Source organism: Drosophila novamexicana, unplaced genomic scaffold, assembly GCF_003285875.2.
Source record: "Drosophila novamexicana strain 15010-1031.04,08,12 unplaced genomic scaffold, DnovRS2.1 tig00000121-arrow-pilon, whole genome shotgun sequence".
NCBI lineage: Eukaryota > Metazoa > Arthropoda > Insecta > Diptera > Drosophilidae > Drosophila > Drosophila novamexicana.
Window position 1 is genome coordinate 646771 of NW_020824773.1, and position 18716 is coordinate 665486.

Here is an 18716-nt window from a genome sequence, read left to right on the forward strand (position 1 = left end):
AAAGCGGCGCCTACATATCGAAGTTTGTAGCTCAATCTTCAAAGTGCAATCGAGTTTGTTAACAAATATATCTTGAATTTTACAAATTATTGGTTGTTTATATCTGTTATATATATATTATGTATTCAAGTGTGTGTGTGTGTGTATGTGTATTATATTTTATAAAAAGTAAAAGGTTACGCACAAAAATGAACATTTGAATATTCCAAATCGGGTTTTGGTTATGTGTTGCTTTTGTTTTTGTTATATTTGTAATATTTTTTGCAGCTGTTTGCGTATAAATGTTTTCGTGTTTTGCAATTTTTTCAAATGTTTTTTATTTTTTTTCTTTTTCATTTTATTTATTAAAAAAATATGAATTTCACAGCATGCTACTTGGGCATGGCCTATTCTTTTTATTTTTATTCTTTTGCTTTAATATACTCGTATTTATGGTGTAAAAACATCCTCCATTTAACAAAAGGCTGAACGCAAATAATAAAAAATAACTTGGCGTCCCGCTTGCTTTACACATGTTTTGCTTTTTCTTTTAATATATATATATATGCAAATTGTAATGTTTTTATTTTTTAATTCTTTTTTAATAAACATAAAAATCCTGCTTGATCGCATTTCTCCTGTCAACCTTATTTTCCACACGTTCTGTTTCGCGCTTTAGCGCCTTCATGTTTTCGTGTATTTCTCATATATGTTTATATATATACATATATATGTATATTTTTTTTTTTTTGTATTTTTACATCGATTTTTCAATTTTTTTGTAAGATTTTTTGTTTTTATATTTTTCTTTTTTTAAAATTGTATTTTTTCTCAACATATTGATTTTTGTTGGTTTTCAAAGTAGCAAAAACTTGACTCTCATATTCTTGCGGTTGGTTGTTGGTATATTTCTTCTGCTCTATATCTCTCGTGTTTACTTTTACATTTTTTCGTTTTTATTTATTTTAACATTTTTGCAATTTTTTTGTATTCTTTTTTCTTCTTTTTTAAAAGTAGGTTTTTCTTTTGAAATGACAGAAAAAATATTACATCGACTTTCATGTTTGTTTGATGTTGTTTGAAAGATGTGTAGTATACTAGCGTAAGAAAAGTATTTAAATTTTTTGTTGTTGTGTTGATGTAACAAGAAACTTGCCGACAGGCTTAACAATTTCAATTATTTGCCATTTGCATTTATAATTATTTATTCTGCATTTTGTTTACGCATACAAAATAAACATCTCAGTTCAAGCAAAAAAAATAAATATATATATATATATATATATTATATATATATACAGGGAAAAATATGTATATAAAATGTTTCTAAACGTACATATTTTTCGTTTTTTGTTGTTTTTTTTTCTCTTTTCATTTTAGTTTGAAAATCCAAAAGAATGAAAAATATATATATATAAAAAAAAACATCTGCGCCTGATGCATTTTGTTTCCTTTGTTGTAAGCAGGTAGCTAATTTCCTCTGCGTTGTGGTCATGCGTAAATGCGTTCGAAATTAAATGATTGAAATTGTTTTTATGTCGTTGCCCTAACGGAAAAGAGTAAATAGTCGGCTATTTTGGAGCTTTCCTCTCATCTTCTTTTAGCCATCAAGTTTATTGTTCATCCTATTCTTGTTATATTTCTTGTGTCATTCGCTGCGTTTTTTCTTTGCTTGAGCATCAATGCGAATTCATGTGTTCCTTTTGGTTTTTTTTTTTTTAATTTTTAAAATTGAAAGTGAATGTGGGAAAAAACTGGAAATATAAAATATATATAAATATAATATAAAACAAACTGTTAGCAGATTGTTCACTGTATAATGTAATACGTACATTTTTGGGTGTCGAGTGATTTATAAAAAATTTTAAATCCGCTTTGTTGTTCGAGCTTAGTTTGCGGGCTCAGTGACGCGATGCACCTGGAGCACAGCGACTGCCTCCTCAACCTTGGCCTTGAGTGCCTCCTGATCTTCCAGCATGTGCAAAAGCTCTGAGTTCTCAATCTCCAGCAACATGCCAGTGATTTTTCCAGCCAGTGCGGCATGCATGCGCTCAATCATTGGATACAGACGCTCGCCCAAGATCTGTTTCGCCTCCTGTGGCTTGGCATTAGCCAGCAATGAGGCAATAAGCTTCTCTTGGTCTGCAAAGCAAAATTATAGGCGTGAATTAAAAAAGTGTTGTGGATAAGTTAGATTCATATACTTACTTTTGCCCTGCAGCTGCTGTGGCATCGGCTGGGCCTGTTGCATCTGTTGTACTGGCGGGTTACGCATGTTGGCGGTGTACTTGTAGCTTGCAGCACGCTGCTGAGCTCCGCCGGCAATTTGAGCGCCAGCGATTTGCATGTTGGGAGCGGCCACCGATTGCTGGCCTGTGATAGCGCGTGCGCCAGAGCTGCGCATATTGTTGGCTGCAGCGGCGGCAGCAGCTGCAGCGTGGGTGCCCTGCACCTGCTGGGGCTGTGCACCGCGCGCTCCGGCTCCGGACTGACGGAACTGAGTTGGCACAGCACCGGCTGCACCCTGGAAGCCACCGGCAGCGGCTGAGGCAGCAGCTGAAGCGGCGCCGGCCTGTACACTCTGCACCGCTGTGGCGGGGCGCATCTGTTGTGCCCAGCGTGGCGTGCTGCGCATCTGTGTGGTCATCTGTGGGCCAAAGAAACGTTGGCTGGGCGCCATTGTGGGTACGAAGAAACCGCTAGCGGTATTGGGTTGGAATAACTGTCCCAACTGCTGCATACGCATGCCGGTCATGTGACGCATATACTGTGATGCAAGGTGCGCCTTGCGCTCCTCCTTACGCTGGGCCAGTGCTACATACAATGGCTTGCTGCCCACGACACGGCCGTTTAGTTCAGTCACGGCGCAAGTGGCCTCATTGGGTGAAATGAAGCAAACAAATCCAAAACCCTTGGAGCGGCCCTCCTCGTCAGTCATAACCTTAGCCGAGGTGATTGTTCCATATAGCGAGAACTCTTTACGCAGGCGCTCGTCGTCAATGGAATCGTCCAAATTCTTGACGTACAGATTCACACCGAACACGGACTCGTGACGCTTCTTCTTTAGCTCCTCAAATTTGCGTTTCAACTCCTGTTGGCGCTCGGCCTTCTTTTGTGCACGGGCAACATAAAGAGATTTGCCCTCGCCCATATCTTTGCCATTGAGCGCTTGCACGGCGGCCTCAGCAGCCTCTGTTGTTTCGTAGGCAACGAAGCCGAAGCCCTTGCTCTTGCCATCTTCCTTGGACATGACCTGAAAAGTAAAAAGGGAAATAAAACAACATATTATTTGTAGGCATTCCGCTAACTTACTTTGTAGCTGGTAATCTTGCCGTATGGCTCAAAGAATTCCTTCAGCTTCTCATCATCAAACTCCTCGGTAAAGTTTTTAACGTAGACATTTGTGAAGAGCTTGGCCTTCTCGCCGAGCTCCTTCTCGCGCTCCTTGCGAGGAATGAATTTGCCGACGTAGACCTTCTTGCCGTTAAGCAACATGCCGTTGACCTTATCAATGGACGTATTCGCTGCCTCCTCTGTTTCAAAATGGACAAATCCGTAGCCCTTGGAGTTGCCCTTTTCATCGGTAGCTACTTTACAGCTCAAAATGTTTCCAAACGCGGAGAAAGTGTCATAAATAGCCTTGTTATCAATTGCCTTATCCAGGTTCTTGATAAACACATTGCCAACTCCGGAGCGGCGCAGTGATGGATCGCGTTGCGACCACATAATGCGTATGGGCTTGTTGCGAATCAAATCAAAATTCATTGTATCCAAAGCACGCTCAGCTGATAAAGAAGAAATAAAGACGAAACATTTTAAAATACTTGTTTAAATTTAATTAACAGAAGAAAGAAAAGTACTTTTGTTTATATGCAAATTGCAGCAGCTTTGCGTTAATTTTAACCCCAAATTAATGGGAAATATTCTATTATAAATATTATTCATTTTTTTGTATATTTTGTAAGCATTTCTCCGGCAGCTTTAAATCTTATGCATCTAAAACAGAAAGATGTTTGATCAACCCACTTGTATAATTTACCTAAAGTTAGTTTGGCATTTATAATTATGAACTACTTCTATTTGCAATCTGTAACGCTTCAATTTTTGTAAATGATAACTGTAGACTCATTGACATGGTAAGTTGCGGTGTTTATTCTTGCAACTTTGAATCTTAGTCAGCACAAAATATAAGACTTTTGACCAACCAATGGGTAGAAGTTGCCTCATTTAACTTATTCGCAAAAATGTACTAAATTGTAACGCTTCTACTTCTGTAAATAAGAATCGGAGCCTCATCTACACGGTAAGTCACGTATTATTCTTGCAACTTTGAATCTTAGTCAGCACAAAATATAAGACTTTTGACCAACCAATGGGTAGAAGTTGCGAACCTTTATTTATTCTTAATTAAATGTAATTAATTGTAACGCTTCTACTTCTGCAAATGATTACTGTAGACTCATTCACATGGTAAGTTACGCTATTTAATTTAGCAACTTTGAATCTTAGTCGGCTCAAAATGGTTGTAAATTTTTGACCAACCAATGGGTAGAAGTTGCCACATTCAACTTATTCTCAAAAATGTACTTAATTGTTACGCTTCTACTTCTGTAAATAAGAATCGGTGCCTCATCTACACGGTAAGTCACGTATTATTCTTGCAACTTTGAATCTTAGTCAGCACAAAATATAAGACTTTTGACCAACCAATGGGTAGAAGTTGCTTGTATTACACTAACCTTAAAACAAAAATTAAGGAAAGAAAAACTTCCAAAAACGTATCCAAATCATAACAGTCGGAGTTCAGTAAACTCAGCGGAATGTGACGATACGGCGTCTACGCTTTCACACACCACGGACAGTGGTGCTTGCCTTAATTCAATAAAAGCCAAAATGTAAACGACCTTTCGTTCGTAAACAACGACAAAAGCTGAGTGAAGCGCAGTTTTGTAGTTGCTGCGGTGAAAGTTTAAGTTTGTTTTCGTTGGTAAAAACAAAAGAGAGAAACATCGTTTAGAGTCGAGTCGTGATCTGATGGACTTAGGCATGCCAAGAATTTACACGTGTTAATGAATGAGCGGCACATGAATGCACAGGCATTATGGCAACTGGCCTTGCATTTTACATAAAAAGTGAAAGCAAAACAAAGTCATATCACTCAGAGTGTTGACAGAGTGGAAGACAAAAATTTGCCAACGCGACACTCGAAAATAGATATCAAAACGTGCAAATATTTGCTAATCGAATATAACCTATAAATAAAGAGAAAAAAATCTCCAGCGAGTTTAATTTTAAAAGGCGCGAGCATAAACAATAAACACATGTTTATGACACATACACGCATACTCTCCCATATACAGCTGCGTTCACGACTGTGAGAGCGGCACTTGGAAACAATGGTTGCAGGCAAAACTAATATGACGCCATTGCGAGTCGTTGGGAGAGAGGGGCGCGCCGTGTGCGATAAGCCATTGTTGAAATTAAATATTATAGCATCACAATTGCATTTTGTATAAAACTTCCAGTTGCTAATGATGACTAGCAATAACCAGCTGTTTTTCCTTCTCCTTTTAGTTCTCTCTTTCACTTTCAGAAACTGGAATTTCAATGCTCACACACACACACACACACACACACACATACACACGCACGAAAGCCAGCGAGTGCTCCAATCGTGTTTGTGCGGTGCAAAAAATTGCACACGTGTTTTCTTTACTGGTGTCACTGAGGGAGCTCCGTGTTAGCAATGCATGTATGGGTGTACACATTGTAAATTTTACAATTACATTATTATGGAACTATTACTCACCATCGGCTGGCTGCTGGAAATTGACGTAGGCATAGCCCAATGAGCGACGGGTAACAACGTCGCGGCAGACACGAATGGACAGAACTGGGCCAGCAGTGGAGAACTTCTCAAATAGTCCCGCTTCGTTAATGTCCTGGTGTAAATCACCCACGTATAAAGAAGCCATTTTTGGTGATTAGGTCCTCCTGCGAAAAATAAACGTATATTTCGATATGCAAAGCTTCGCCCTGTCCCTTAGACAGGCAAACAAAAAAATGCAAAAACACAGTGACAAAAAAAAAAGCGGCGTGGTTTTTGCTTTCAGAATGTTTGCTGCATGTGTGCGTGTCTCTGTGGCAATACTGACGCATGTGACAGTTGAACGGCGGTCGATTGGTCGACATGGCAACACTGCGCGGCATAGGCATGTGCTTTGTTGTTGCTGTGTTTCCCTCTTTCACACACCAATACGAACATCCAGAACGCATGTTGGAAAATTTCCACATGCGCGCACACATACACATGTAAACCTTTAGCCCGCACTACAATCATTAATTTACTCTAATTTGTGTAATAAATCCTTAGTAATATAAGTACAGAATTCAACTTGCAAGTCAGACAATGGGCTGGGTCTTTGTTCGTTTTCTTTTCAATTTACTGCGCTCTTTTTGAACGACAGCAGCTTACGTCGCCATCTTGCGTGGCACACGAATCACATTTCACAAGAAAATTTCGACTTTGTTTCGTATCGTGGTTTTGTATTTACAATCGTACTTACGTTTTCAGCACTTGCTCGAATTTTTTGCTACTTTTTACAATTTTTTTGGTTGCTTTTTATATTTTTAATTTTTTTTTTTATTTTTTTAAGATTTTTTTTCTTCACAAAAAATATGTGATAAGTCGTGTGCTAAGCGAAACCACGACCGCTCACTTAAACGGACTCTACTCGACTCGCCGATAAAATCACTCGCCTACTTGATGAGGGAAGAAAATAACTCGCTACATTTTGTTCTCGCTAATGTAAGATGAGTGTTGCTCGCTAGTTCTTGTCCTTATCGAACACTGTTTTAGTATTTGCCAACACTACTTTTACAACATTTACGTCAAACTTTTCTATATCCATGTTACCCGCAATAAAAGATTTTAAAAGATCGTCAATATCAACATTTTTTTTATAATTCCACCGAACATTTTAGGCAAACGTAAATTTATGTTGCCAATAATATACAATTTTTTTTAGCATTTAATAAAGGAATACTAAATTAAAATATATATATACACCTTATTATAATTGAGAGAGCTCCACTCCAAAACCCTTTTTTCCCCCTTTTTAAACTCTAACCATAGATGTTTCTGGAAGATTGCATGGAATTTTCCAGAAGTTTCTTAATATCAGTGTGTGCATTTCTGGTTTTCCCCTGATTAAACTTACCGGTGTCGGTGGGGGGTGTAGCAAGACTTTCGCAACGCGACGTGCTTAATGCGCGGATTCACAAGTACACAACGTTTGTTGTTTAAATGCACTCGATTAGTTAAATTTTTTTGGTTTTTTGTATTTTATACGAAATAAACAACACTCAATTAATCCAAACAAATGACTGCATCTAACCAATTGTTTAATATTTTTTTGAGTTTTTTTTCGGCTAATAAACCTATTTTTTAATTTCTTAGTGTGTCTCCTAATGAGGTGGCAGGAAGACTGACAACGAGCTAAACAAAAATGTCAACATTTTTCAATGCCTGCATCGCCTACTTGATGTTATCAAACTTTTGGAAAGGCATTTGCACAGTCGGTATTCGTTGAGCTTTCGTGTGAGTCATCTTCGTGTGTATAGGGTTTATTTTCTTATTGAAAATTGATACAGCAGTTTCTCGCTTTACTCCATTTCCTGCTTAGAGTATACAAAGATATAAACACACATGCTAGTTATATCAATGCACTTATGTATAAACATTTATTTAAAAGTTTATTGTACACATATAGAATAATGCTTAAATGTTTTTGTTTACTTTTGTAATGCAATTGCGAATGCTAATGCATGAGATTTTGTTTGCGTTCAACTCGATTTTGATTTCGTGTGGATTTTCATAATACTTATATTTAATTGTATTTATCCATTATTGAATTATGTCTAATCTATGGGTAAATTTAATTAGCCCTAATTTGTATTTTTCTTTTGTTTTAGCTCAATTTTTTAATGCGTAGTATACCTCAAATATATTTTGTATGCATAACATGATTTGTAATTTGTATGTTTAAGTTTATGTATTTAGTTCAAGTACAGTACATATATTTTTCAAAAATATATATAGTAATATGTATGTAGTAATAGCTATAAAGTAGTTGGAACTGAAACTTAATTCTATACAGCAAACTGCTTTCAATTCTGGCGATTAGATTTATTTATTGATATACTTCAATACGTTTCCCCATATTCAGCAATAAATTTAAACAATAGCTTCAGTTTAATGTTGTAATACTTTCAAGTGCCAAATCGATTTACAAAGAAAATGATGTTTCAGTTACATTTTACCTATTTCAACAAGAAACTGCCATTGCACAATTAAAACCTGTATTCAGTTGCGTACTTTTTTTTAATGCCAAAAACATTTCGTACTAAACATTTTTCCTATTTTGGCAGTGGCGTTATTTAAGATTAACAAAACAAAAATTGGGCCCAAAAACCTGGCAGAAAACTTTCGGCTTAAACAATAAATGAGAAAATACCATAAAATGAAAGTAATAAGTAATCAGTAGACGCATCAAGTGCCAAAGTCTCAGTTTTCGCTTGGAGTTCCGCTTGTAACAGCAACAGCAGCATCGCTACCCCACTCCACCAAATACTGCACCTGTCCATTGCCCATGCGCCGTTTGGCGCGTATGGCAAAGGATTCGCCGGCATCGATACGATTCATGGCGCCACCAAAGTATCTGTTCACCGATTGCTTTAGGTCAAGCATTGAATTTCCATTGGCTGGCGTACCGCCGCTGCTGGTGCTGCTGCTGCCATTGGTAACCGTGGAGCTTGTGGAGTTGCGCCGACTGTTCGTTGGCGTGCCGCATCGCGACTTTTGAGGTCGCTGGCGCAGCAAACGGCCATGGGTCGGCTTCTCTGGCGGCAGCAGCGGGGCCGGCGGCTGCAAATCTTTGGCATAAATGGGAAAGTAGTGGCTGGGTATAGGATTGATTGTTGTAGTGTTGATCACCTATGTAAATAAACATGGATTGGAATATCAATAATCTATAACCAAAAATTGAGCAACTGCAAACTTACCTCAATGGCCGTGGTCAGGCGTCGAGTGCGTCTTCTGCGCACCTCCTGATTGGGCCCTATGGTAATATCTTTGGCACTCAGTCTTCGCTTTATGGTGCGCACCATGCGAGGCTGGTTCGCGGCCGCCGTAGCCTTGGCCAGCTCAATGCTGCTCAACTGCTTTACGCTCTTAAGCTTGAAAATGCTATTGATGATGCCGGCAACTCCAGCTGCGCCGGCGCCAACGCTTCCATTGCGCTGTTGTGCTGATTTCTTGGGTGTGGCCATCAAGAAGGGATTGTTGCGACCGAGAAAATTGGCCGGCGGCGGTATGATGAGATCCAGCGAGCTGGTGCCACGGCTGCTGCTTGAATTCTCATCTGAAGAGAGATCACAGTTGCGGCTGTTGTCGTAGCGTTTCGACAAACGGAATGCCTTGCGTTTGCGGCTGTTGCTGTTGCCGTTGACGGTTGCATCGAGCTGAGGTGGAACGGGTGCCAACAGTTTGCTAGGTTCACCATCGTTGGCATTGTCATCGGCCAAATCAGGCGTGCGTTTCTGGGCATTGCTTATCTGCTGGCATATTGAAAAATGTAATAGTAACTAATCTAAAAACAAAAATGGCTTTGTTTTAAAATCTACCTGGTGATCTTCGTTTGTTATCGCAGGCTGCTGCTTGTTTTGTTTTTTGACCTTCTCCATAATCTGCTTGATGGGTATTTCATCTTCGCTGGTATCGGCTTCAGCCTCTGCCTCGGCCGCCTCCTCCTCGTCCTCATCCGTATGAAACTCGTACACATCCTTGGTAGCCACAGTTTTGGTTGCGCCCTCTTGAAGTGCCTTCGGCTCCAGCTCCTGTTCTTCTTCTGGCATCAGCAGCAATTTAAACTTGTTCACTAACAGCTCATCGCAGAGCACCTCCTCTGGCTGCAGGAACACGCGCGGTGTCAATGGTGGTCCGCTGTGACGCAGCGCGTAGTAAGCAGGCGCACGCTTAAATTCGCGTCCACAGACGAAACGATCCGAATACTCTTTAAGCGTTTGCTTAATACGCTCCATGAGTGCCGTCTCAGGCAGCTGGCGCCACTCCTCGCAAATGGGTAACTGATGCCGCTGCTCCAGTATAAACGGCCAAATATCCTTCAACAAATGATGATACTTCTGATGCTGATGCTTGCGCAAATTGTAAAGCGTTATATGCAGCATGTCCACCCAATCAATTTGCAGGCGACGAACAAACTCAACACCATCGTTGCACACAGTGCAGCAGAACACAAAGAAGCTGCGGCGATAAAATTCGTACAAATTGGTTTAGTTTGACTCATGATATTAATTTCGTTATGCATTTAAAATGAATGTTTGACAGAGAAATTTTGTATCTGTACAGGTACATGGTTTAGAATCTGTAAGGGACAAATATTCTGAACTTTGAACTTTCCTCCCTACTTTGCAATTCACGCTCTTTCTCTTCTATCCGGTCACGCCCCTATCTTCTTCAACAAAGTTGCGGACGTGCTCGCAAGAGCCGGATTAGATTCCCCAAAGAGCGCAGTGCCTATTCTGTGGGTCTTCGCGAAAGCCATGGTATCTAATTTTCAAACGAAGTCCAGAAACCTCTGTTTCTTTAGCAAAATACCTCGAGGAGCTGAGATTGCTGACCCTCAGTTACCGTATATAACAGGAATTATCCGATGATACGACTAAAGACCAACCGGTCATCTAGAAAACAGGGCACCAAACAGTTAACAGTGACGCAAAAAGCAGGCCCTGCTTAGAGAAAGACAAATCAACTATGCACATTCACTATGAACGTCTAGCCTTAATATAAGATAAAGCATCTGGGCATTGCCTCCCCGGTTCAAATCAGGACTTCTTACGCTCGTTCATAGCAAAGGTCGAGCAACTATTGTTCACTAAGGACGCCCACTATCTTTAAACGGCATTCATAAAATAATATAAAAACTATTAGCGGTCTTTGGTATTTGGTCAATTTTTCAAAGAATACTGAGAAATATAATATATCATTCTTGTTTTGTTATTTGGGCTAACAAAAGGTTTTGGGTGCATATGGAAAAATGGTATGACACACTTACATGTCGCCGCGCAGCAGCTTGCGCTTGAAGTTCTGCATGCATTGGGTGTGAAACCAGTTCCTGCACTTACAGCATTGGAGCATGTTGTGATCGAATTTGCCAGGTTTGCCGCAATAGCAATAAATTTGCTCTTCATTCACGCGATGCTTTTCATCCCAGCTGAGCTTGTCCGCCTTTTGAACAATAGATAATAAATAAAATAAAATTATATATAGCTTGTGTATAACATGACTGCACCTACATGATAGGGTAACTGACGGCAAATGCCTGGCGGTTTGTTGGCCTCAAGTGCTGGCTGCATTTTCATGGGCTTTGCGCAACGCTTGCAGCACCAAATACCGCTAGCGATTTCTGTGGTGCAGCCGCGATGATAGCCACGGCCGCAACGCTCGCAAATTTCAACAATATCCTCGTGTTGTGCCCGCTTACAGGCCACGCACATGGGTCCGCTTTGGCTGGCGGCGGCACCCGTACTCGGCTCGTTGCCCAATTTGCGTAGCTTCTCCAGCTCGCACCATTGCTCTGACTTGTCGTCGAAACGCACCAGATACTGTTCCTCGGAGTGTGCGATTATGGTGCCCAAATAGAAGCGTCCATCGTTGCATTTAATGAACACGTCCTCTTGCAGCGCATAGCTAATCGGAGCAGGACTGGGTGCTGCCGGCGGCGGTGTGGGAGGTGTGGGTGGTGCTGCGGCAGCCACTGAAACTTCAGCTACTTCCTCAATGCTCTGCGTGACTGTGGTGAAGCTCTGCTTCAGCTGTGTCGTTGGCAAGAGCACGCAGCTACTGTTGCTGCCCGGCGATTTAAGAGGCGAGCTCAAAGTTTCAGGCGTTGTGGGCGGCGTATGCGGGGTTGTTGTTGTGGAGTCCGGCTCGTCTATCACTATAACAGCGGCTGTAGCTGCGCTGCTGCTGCTGCGGCCATTCGAGCAGCTGCTGCTGCTACTGCAACTGCTGTCAGCTGTGCTGCTATCGATAAGTGGCAGAAGCGCCTTATGCTGTATAGCGGGTATGATGGGCGAGGGCTGGCAAAGATTTGGTTCTGTATAGTGATTGTTGATGCATATGTTAATGCGATCCAGCACCACCGTAGAAGAGGGTGCACCGTTGCTCGGCACACTGCCAATCGCAACGTTATTGCTGTTGCTGCTCACCGGCACCAGCGGCGGTGGCTGCAGTTTGGGCTGCAGATTTGGCGTTGCTGCATAGTAGGCACCAACTGGCGCGTATAGTTCTGTTGCAGGAGTTACGGCTGTTGTTGATGTGGGCGTGGCATACAGCTGATTTAACTGGTCAGCCGTTTTATTTAAACTATACACATTGGGTGCTGTGCTTATAATGCGTATATTGTTTATATTATTGGCCTTAAAGGGACTCGCCTGCGGCGATTGCGTTTGCTGGTGCTGCTGCTGTGTATAGTTGTTGGTTATTTGAATGCTGCTGGGATGCGTTGCCGCTGCTGCTGTTGTGTTTGTGTTTGCATAATAACGCTTGGCGCCACCTATTGTTGGCGTTAGCCCACCGCCAGCATTTGTTGCGAGGGTCGGTGGAGGAGGCGGCAGTATTTGATAGGTTAGCCATTGCTGTGGATTTGTCGTCGCGGCTGCTGGTTGTGTTAAATAACTGTATGTTGTTGGTGCTGCGACAGCGCCAGCAAATTGCGGCGCAACATTTGGAGACACATTGCTGTGGTCGTGTGGTTGCAAGTGAAAATGGTTGTTCATCATTTGAATTAATTTATTGTGCAGTTGCTTTGTGCGCAGTCTTTTCTGTATAATCCAAACGAAACAAAAAAAAAAACAGTCAGTGGTTAATTCTTGATTTATACGTTTTTGCCTGTCCGGCAACAACAAACTGGCGCCTTTTTCGAGCAATTTGTTGCTGCTCACACTTACACGCGCACTCACATATACATAACATACAGAAAAAGAGAGCACTGAAAACCGTTTGCGGGCCCTTTTGTATTCTACTTCTTACCTACATTTTTTCTCACGCAGTCGTGCACGACTAGCCGCAATTTTAAACGTGCATTTACATACCTTTTTAATGTGTTTCAACACATGTATTAAATTAGTATAGCATTAAATTATATTCGTTATTTAGATTTAAGTAATTTTGTGCATATTTTAGCATTAAATCAAGCAAAATACACTAAAACAATCACTTGATTCGGCAATTAAAAGTGTCAGCCATTTTTCAGCATATGCACAGTGTTAAAGAATGACCTGTGTTAACTGAACAGTGTTGGACAGCGTATATTAATACAGGCCCTTTGAATTTTTCGCTTAAGCGATTTAAAAAAAAATAATACAATTAACATATCAACATATCTCAGATAAATGCAAAACAAAACTCTTTTGTTTCTTGCTTAATTGGTTTTAAATTCAAATACAAGTATTATTGTATCGCGGTAGAATATACCAGCGAGTACTCGATACTTTTAAAACCATATAAATAGCTGCAGCGTTGTCTACGATAGGTTTTTCAGCAGTCAGCATCGAGACCGATAGCGATAGACAGTACGGACGAAGAAGAAAAAGTATTTTATTCGTGAAATTCAACAATTACGCTGTGCATTAAATTCATAAAAAAAATATATAAAATATAAAGTTGTGTAAAGTGATTGTAAGATTCAAGAAGAACAAAGTGTAAATCAAGTGAATAACATTGTCTTTTTGATTTTAAAACAATTTTTAATCAAGAAAAAAAAGCTGTAAAGTGTTGCGGTAGGTACCACACACACACACACACACATACATACATACATGTTGAAATATATGGTGACGACTGGATGTGGACTGTGCCCATAGTGAAAATTTATATTCATTCATACAAGTTTTCTTTCTTCTAACGATTTGTACGCAGTTTTTATCGTCGCTTTATATGTCCAAAACGCGTGCAAGTTTTAAATCCGTGCAACTAAAGCACGAATCAACTGAAGAAGAGGAGGACGACGAGGATCAGCAGCAGCAGCGACCACGTCGCAACATGCATACAGTTGGTGAAACGGGCAGCGGCAGCGGAGTGCCTGCCTTTTTGGCGAAACTTTGGCGGCTCGTTGACGATCCTGATACAAATAATTTAATTTGTTGGAGCAAGGTAGGCCGCCATATTGTTTATTTACATATTTTTTTCTCTTGGCATGGCAACAACAACAAAACACAGGTGTTTTAAATACACTACGACTCGACTTTCACTACGTCATTTGTCTGCACACTCGTTGATGCGTTGTTGTTGTTGTTGTTGTTCCTGCAGTGCTCAGTCGCACGTATGCAAGAGGACTGCTCTCTATTTTGTTTTTGTTATTGTTGTTGTTATTTGCATTGGCTGTGCGTGCGTACGTGCGTGCCCTCCATCCAATGCATCTCTGAAAATTTTCCATTTGCCTGCCCTCTCCGTCCGTCTGCTTGTCAGTCTGTCTGTCACTATTCAATTCAATTTTGTTTTCCTGCCCTGTGTGTTGCTTATTCTGTTTTGGGCTTGCTTTCGCGAAGTGTGTGCATAGATAAGCAAGCTTTTTTGGTGATTGCCACTTCCATATTTCACACGCTTTTTTCATGTGTGGCTTTATAATTAGATAATTCTGACCCGATATTCAAATACTTTAATTCCGGCGCCTTATCACATTGCCGTAATGTCGAATTTTAGTGCTTGAATTGTGGGGAAATACAAATAGTGGTTAGCCCTTTATCTTAAATCAAAGTATTAGAAATGGTTAGCTGGCCAAAAAGCATAATTTTGTAGAACAATTAATTGGACTTATCGCAGCTGGAAGTGATGTAAATATACACAGACTCCAGTTAACTGCAGGATACATGCTAAAAGCTGTTTTCATTTTCCCATTATTAGGCATGGCAGATTTTTGTATGTAGATTGCGAGTCGGTATTTCCCGGGATTGCCGGGGCCTAAGCGTTTTTCTTTAAATTTGACATGTTTTCATTTATTTGTCGACAGTGGGAAAATTAAAATGTACTAATTCTACCTTGAGCCCCAATGGGCATGAAGGTAAGTTAGAAGTTGACAAGAACAGTACGGGAATTCCCCAAAACTCCGTCTCTTGTATCACAAAGTAACAACTTTATATTGTAACGATGCATGCACGGGCATCCTCTTGAAATCTCTGTGCTTGGTTGCATTAGTATTCTCTAATTTTGTCCTCGTCCAAACTTTTTATTTACTTGTGGCTTATTTATTCTTTCCTTTCAGGATGGCCGCAGTTTTATCATACAAAATCAGGCGCAATTTGCGCGTGAGCTCTTGCCACTGAACTACAAGCATAACAACATGGCCAGCTTTATACGTCAGTTGAATATGTGTAAGTAGAGATATGAGATTTAATTAAATTAGTAAGCTTAACTAGCAGCTCGCTTTGCATTTTAGATGGTTTTCATAAGATCACCTCTATTGAGAATGGGGGGCTACGATTTGATCGCGATGAAATTGAGTTTTCACACCCGTGCTTTAAGCGAAATTATCCCTATCTACTTGATCACATTAAGCGCAAAATATCTAATACAAAGACCGTGGATGAGAAGACCGCGCTAAAGCAGGAGACTGTATCGAAGGTGCTCAGTGATGTCAAGGCTATGCGCGGCCGTCAAGACAATTTGGACTCGCGCTTTTCGGTGATGAAGCAGGAAAACGAGGCTCTGTGGCGCGAAATAGCCTCACTGCGCCAGAAGCACGCCAAACAGCAACAGATAGTCAACAAGTTGATACAATTTCTAATCTCGATAGTGCAGCCATCGCGTAACATGTCAGGCGTCAAACGCCACATGCAACTGATGATCAACGATACACCGGAGAATGCCCGTAAGCGTAATGCCAGTGAATCGGAAAGCGAAGGCGGCCCTGTCATACATGAGCTAAGCGAGGAGCTACTTGACGAGGTAATGAACCCAAACAGCCCATATGCTAAGCAGTATGATGCAGAGAGCGTCTCACCGCTGGCTATGGAGCGACCACGTTCCAATACAAGCATCACAAGTTCTCAAAATTACGACTACTCGAATCAGAGCGCCGAGGATTTTATTAATGCTCAGCTATTGAATAGCGGAGATGCAGCAACTAACGTTGCCTGCTCGCCTGGTGGCCAGCAAGTGCTATACACCGTCACAGAAGCACCCGACTCGCATGTACAGGAGCAAAACTTGCAGCTCAGTCCCAACAGTCTTTACAACAGCGACGAGCAGCTGAATGTGCTTACCACTCCCATGGTGCGCGAGCAGGAGGCACGCAAGCGTCAACAGCTTAAGGAGAAGAACAAACAGCGCCGCGATACAGAAATCATTGGGCAGGTCGATTTGGATATGTCCCCGAAGGCTTCGCGCGCACGTTCACAGTCTAAGGAACAGCCACAGGTCAATGTCATGCCGCAGCCAGTACTGGTAAAGACGGAGCCGGAGTTAAGCAGTGTGGCTGGAGGAAGCATGCCAACCTTGTTGGAGCAGGCTGAGTCAAACGACGGGGATCTGTACAATGTCAATTTTATAAGCAACGATATGCCAACGAATATTTTTGAAGTAAGACACAATATACAAGAAAAATACAAGAATGTGTTTAACGGTAATTGTTGTGCCTTACAGGATGACTCATTGATGTCTAGCGCTGGCATGGATGAGCAAGCCGCCAAGCTGGATCAGCAGCAGCAGTTCGGAAGCACCACTGTGAACACTGGAAAGTTTGCAAATGCGCCGATCAGCTTTGATTTGGCCAATAGTAACAATGAGAATCCTTTGGTAACCGACGCGAATTTGGCATCTACTTCAAAGGCGGCTGCTGGGGTGCAGGATATCAATGATGAACAACAACAACAGAAACAGCAGCAGCAGCAGCAACAACAGCAGCAACAACCGATGACCGTGGCCAAGTACACAGGAGATAATGGACCAGACTCACGGTTGAGTGGCGTGTCAGTAACTGAGCCCAAACCGCTTGGTTGCGAATTGGTAGCCAATACTAACAAATACCCTTCCAATTGTTGTTGTTGTTGCAGTGATGAGGTTACCGGTCACTTGGATAATATGCAAGATGAGCTAGACACACTGAAGGATCTGCTGCGCGGCGAGGGAGTTTCCATTGATCAAAACATGCTTATGGGCGTAAGTATCAAGCCAATTGAAGTGGCTATAGTTACTAATACTTTGTTGTTATGCTGTCCGTGTGTCCGTTTAAGCAATCAGTTCATAACATATTTATACATCTATTCTATGTGCACGTTCAGGCTGCGCCAAAGGGCGTTGCTGCCAGGATGCCCGTTTTGCAGCTGACCGACGAGGAACTACTACAGAAGGTCAGCGCGGTGCGTCTATAAATGTAGTTTTGATATGCTCGTGCTTTAAATTGAAAGATATAAAAAAAGCTAGTAAAGGCACATGTTTTACCTAATTTTATTTAATATTTCTGATTGCAGCTCTTCAATGATTCTGACGTGTTGGATAATTATGGCCTGTCCTTTTTGAATGATAGCATGGGCGGCGATAAGAAAGGTGTGTAAGCAGTCCGCTTTGTATAAAGTCTCGTTATATTTACGTTTTTGTACAAATTACAGCGAGCAGCGGCTCCGAGCTAATGGCCTATCAGCCCAGTATGTATGATCTCTCTGACATTTTGGACACAGACGATAATAACAAGCCAGGCCAAGATTCTGCCAACGGTCGCCAAATGCAGGCGCAAAGCTCCGTGCTAAATACGCCGCGTCATGATATGTAGATAACCGTAGATAATAACATAATAGTAATAGCAGCAGCTCAAACACAAAAGGGGCGAACAAAGTTTATAACAATATTTTAATAACACACATACAGTTATACATATATATGATTTAATGTATAGTTCAGAGACAGTCGTTTAATATTTGTTTCATATAACACCCATCATACTGTTGAGCTTTTTCTAATAGTTTTTAATTGTTTTTATCTTTGAAAAGAAACTAACACAACTATTTATTAATCCTATTGATGTATGCCTTACGCACTATATATAAAATATATAGAACATATAATATTTTCTGTATACAGTTTTATTTTTATTTTTCGTAAAATTTAAAAAATTATAGCTGTAATACGATATCGAAAGACTATTAATGCAGTGTATGTAGATTTTATATTGAAAAAAATGAAAATTTGATTTCAATTTTATCAAGTTGAACAAAAATATATAAATATATGTATATTTATATATATACACGAAATATTTGGGGATATGCATGTAATAGCAGTTATAACGAACGTAGTTTATAGGCTTAAACGAAAACGTTAGTAATTAACACGTTTCGACAACAAGATATATACTATAGATACCTTAAATACAACTATTACTTATACGCAATAAATATTCATTTCGAAAGCGTTTGGGCTGCAAACAATAAAAAACTACTTTTATTTCGTTTTTTATCTAGAATGCTGAGGGATACAAATAATGTATTAGCATGCAGTAGTATTTGAACGTTGACATTCTAGTTTCGATTTTGGTTACACGTCTATATTTAAGATCTTGCCGATGCCAAGCTCACTTTAAACAGAATGAAGCATCGACTCGAAGGTTTATTAATCTGAAACAGTCTTTGTAGAGCAAATTTATATCTTATAGAAAAAATGC

At 40.6% G+C, this 18716-nt stretch overlaps 3 protein-coding genes across 11 annotated transcripts; 1 reads left to right on the forward strand and 2 right to left on the reverse strand.

Moving 5' to 3' along the window:
- Nucleotides 1-1385: 1385 nt before the first annotated feature.
- Nucleotides 1386-7420, reverse strand: LOC115757981 (polyadenylate-binding protein). Of its 2 annotated transcripts, none has more exons than XM_030698470.1 (6): nucleotides 7200-7420; nucleotides 5789-5973; nucleotides 3292-3764; nucleotides 2188-3232; nucleotides 1812-2121; nucleotides 1386-1733 (listed from the first exon to the last, which is right to left on the reverse strand). In XM_030698470.1, exons 2-5 carry the CDS (start codon nucleotides 5952-5954, stop codon nucleotides 1868-1870), a joined length of 1938 nt encoding a protein of 645 aa, XP_030554330.1. In that variant the 5' UTR covers nucleotides 5955-5973; nucleotides 7200-7420; the 3' UTR covers nucleotides 1386-1733; nucleotides 1812-1867. The 2 variants fall into 2 exon arrangements, with proteins under 2 accessions (XP_030554330.1, XP_030554329.1); XM_030698469.1 differs by lacking the exon at nucleotides 7200-7420 and adding an exon at nucleotides 6546-6714.
- Nucleotides 7421-7509: 89 nt separating this feature from the next.
- LOC115757978 (polycomb protein Pcl) lies at nucleotides 7510-13252 on the reverse strand. 3 transcript variants are annotated; one of them, XM_030698460.1, is made up of 6 exons: nucleotides 13156-13252; nucleotides 11356-12885; nucleotides 11115-11287; nucleotides 9664-10303; nucleotides 9043-9594; nucleotides 7510-8974 (listed from the first exon to the last, which is right to left on the reverse strand). In XM_030698460.1, the coding sequence occupies exons 2-6, from the start codon at nucleotides 12841-12843 to the stop codon at nucleotides 8546-8548; spliced, it is 3282 nt and encodes a 1093-aa protein (XP_030554320.1). In that variant the 5' UTR covers nucleotides 12844-12885; nucleotides 13156-13252; the 3' UTR covers nucleotides 7510-8545. The 3 variants fall into 3 exon arrangements, with proteins under 3 accessions (XP_030554320.1, XP_030554319.1, XP_030554321.1); XM_030698459.1 differs by having other exon boundaries at nucleotides 9043-9597; XM_030698461.1 differs by lacking the exons at nucleotides 11115-11287; nucleotides 11356-12885; nucleotides 13156-13252 and adding an exon at nucleotides 10691-10755 and having other exon boundaries at nucleotides 9043-9597.
- A 389-nt stretch (nucleotides 13253-13641) lies between these two features.
- Nucleotides 13642-18476, forward strand: LOC115757980 (heat shock factor protein). 6 transcript variants are annotated; one of them, XM_030698462.1, is made up of 9 exons: nucleotides 13642-13842; nucleotides 13982-14215; nucleotides 15324-15432; nucleotides 15498-16639; nucleotides 16703-17028; nucleotides 17113-17218; nucleotides 17341-17418; nucleotides 17530-17605; nucleotides 17668-18476. In XM_030698462.1, exons 2-9 carry the CDS (start codon nucleotides 14000-14002, stop codon nucleotides 17826-17828), a joined length of 2214 nt encoding a protein of 737 aa, XP_030554322.1. In that variant the 5' UTR covers nucleotides 13642-13842; nucleotides 13982-13999; the 3' UTR covers nucleotides 17829-18476. The 6 variants fall into 6 exon arrangements, with proteins under 6 accessions (XP_030554322.1, XP_030554323.1, XP_030554325.1 ...); XM_030698463.1 differs by having other exon boundaries at nucleotides 17341-17409; XM_030698465.1 differs by having other exon boundaries at nucleotides 13643-13842; nucleotides 16703-17016.
- The last annotated feature ends 240 nt before the right edge of the window (nucleotides 18477-18716 follow it).

Excerpts from the sequence above, each read along its gene's own strand:
- LOC115757981 (XM_030698470.1), bottom strand. The coding sequence starts at position 5,954 with ATGGCTTCTTTATACGTGGGTGATTTACACCAGGACATTAACGAAGCG. Across the intron at positions 3,765-5,788 it reads TTTCCAGCAGCCAGCCGATG|CTGAGCGTGCTTTGGATACA; the intron begins GTGAGTAATAGT and ends CTTCTTTATCAG. Across the intron at positions 2,122-2,187 it reads ACAGCAGCTGCAGGGCAAAA|ACCAAGAGAAGCTTATTGCC; the intron begins GTAAGTATATGA and ends TTTGCTTTGCAG.
- LOC115757978 (XM_030698459.1), bottom strand. The coding sequence starts at position 12,843 with ATGATGAACAACCATTTTCACTTGCAACCACACGACCACAGCAATGTG. Across the intron at positions 11,288-11,355 it reads GCCGTCAGTTACCCTATCAT|GCGGACAAGCTCAGCTGGGA; the intron begins GTAGGTGCAGTC and ends ATTGTTCAAAAG. Across the intron at positions 8,975-9,042 it reads GCCTGACCACGGCCATTGAG|GTGATCAACACTACAACAAT; the intron begins GTAAGTTTGCAG and ends TTATTTACATAG.
- LOC115757980 (XM_030698462.1), top strand. The coding sequence starts at position 14,000 with ATGTCCAAAACGCGTGCAAGTTTTAAATCCGTGCAACTAAAGCACGAA. Across the intron at positions 17,029-17,112 it reads GACTCACGGTTGAGTGGCGT|TGATGAGGTTACCGGTCACT; the intron begins GTCAGTAACTGA and ends TTGTTGTTGCAG. Across the intron at positions 17,419-17,529 it reads TACTACAGAAGGTCAGCGCG|CTCTTCAATGATTCTGACGT; the intron begins GTGCGTCTATAA and ends TTCTGATTGCAG.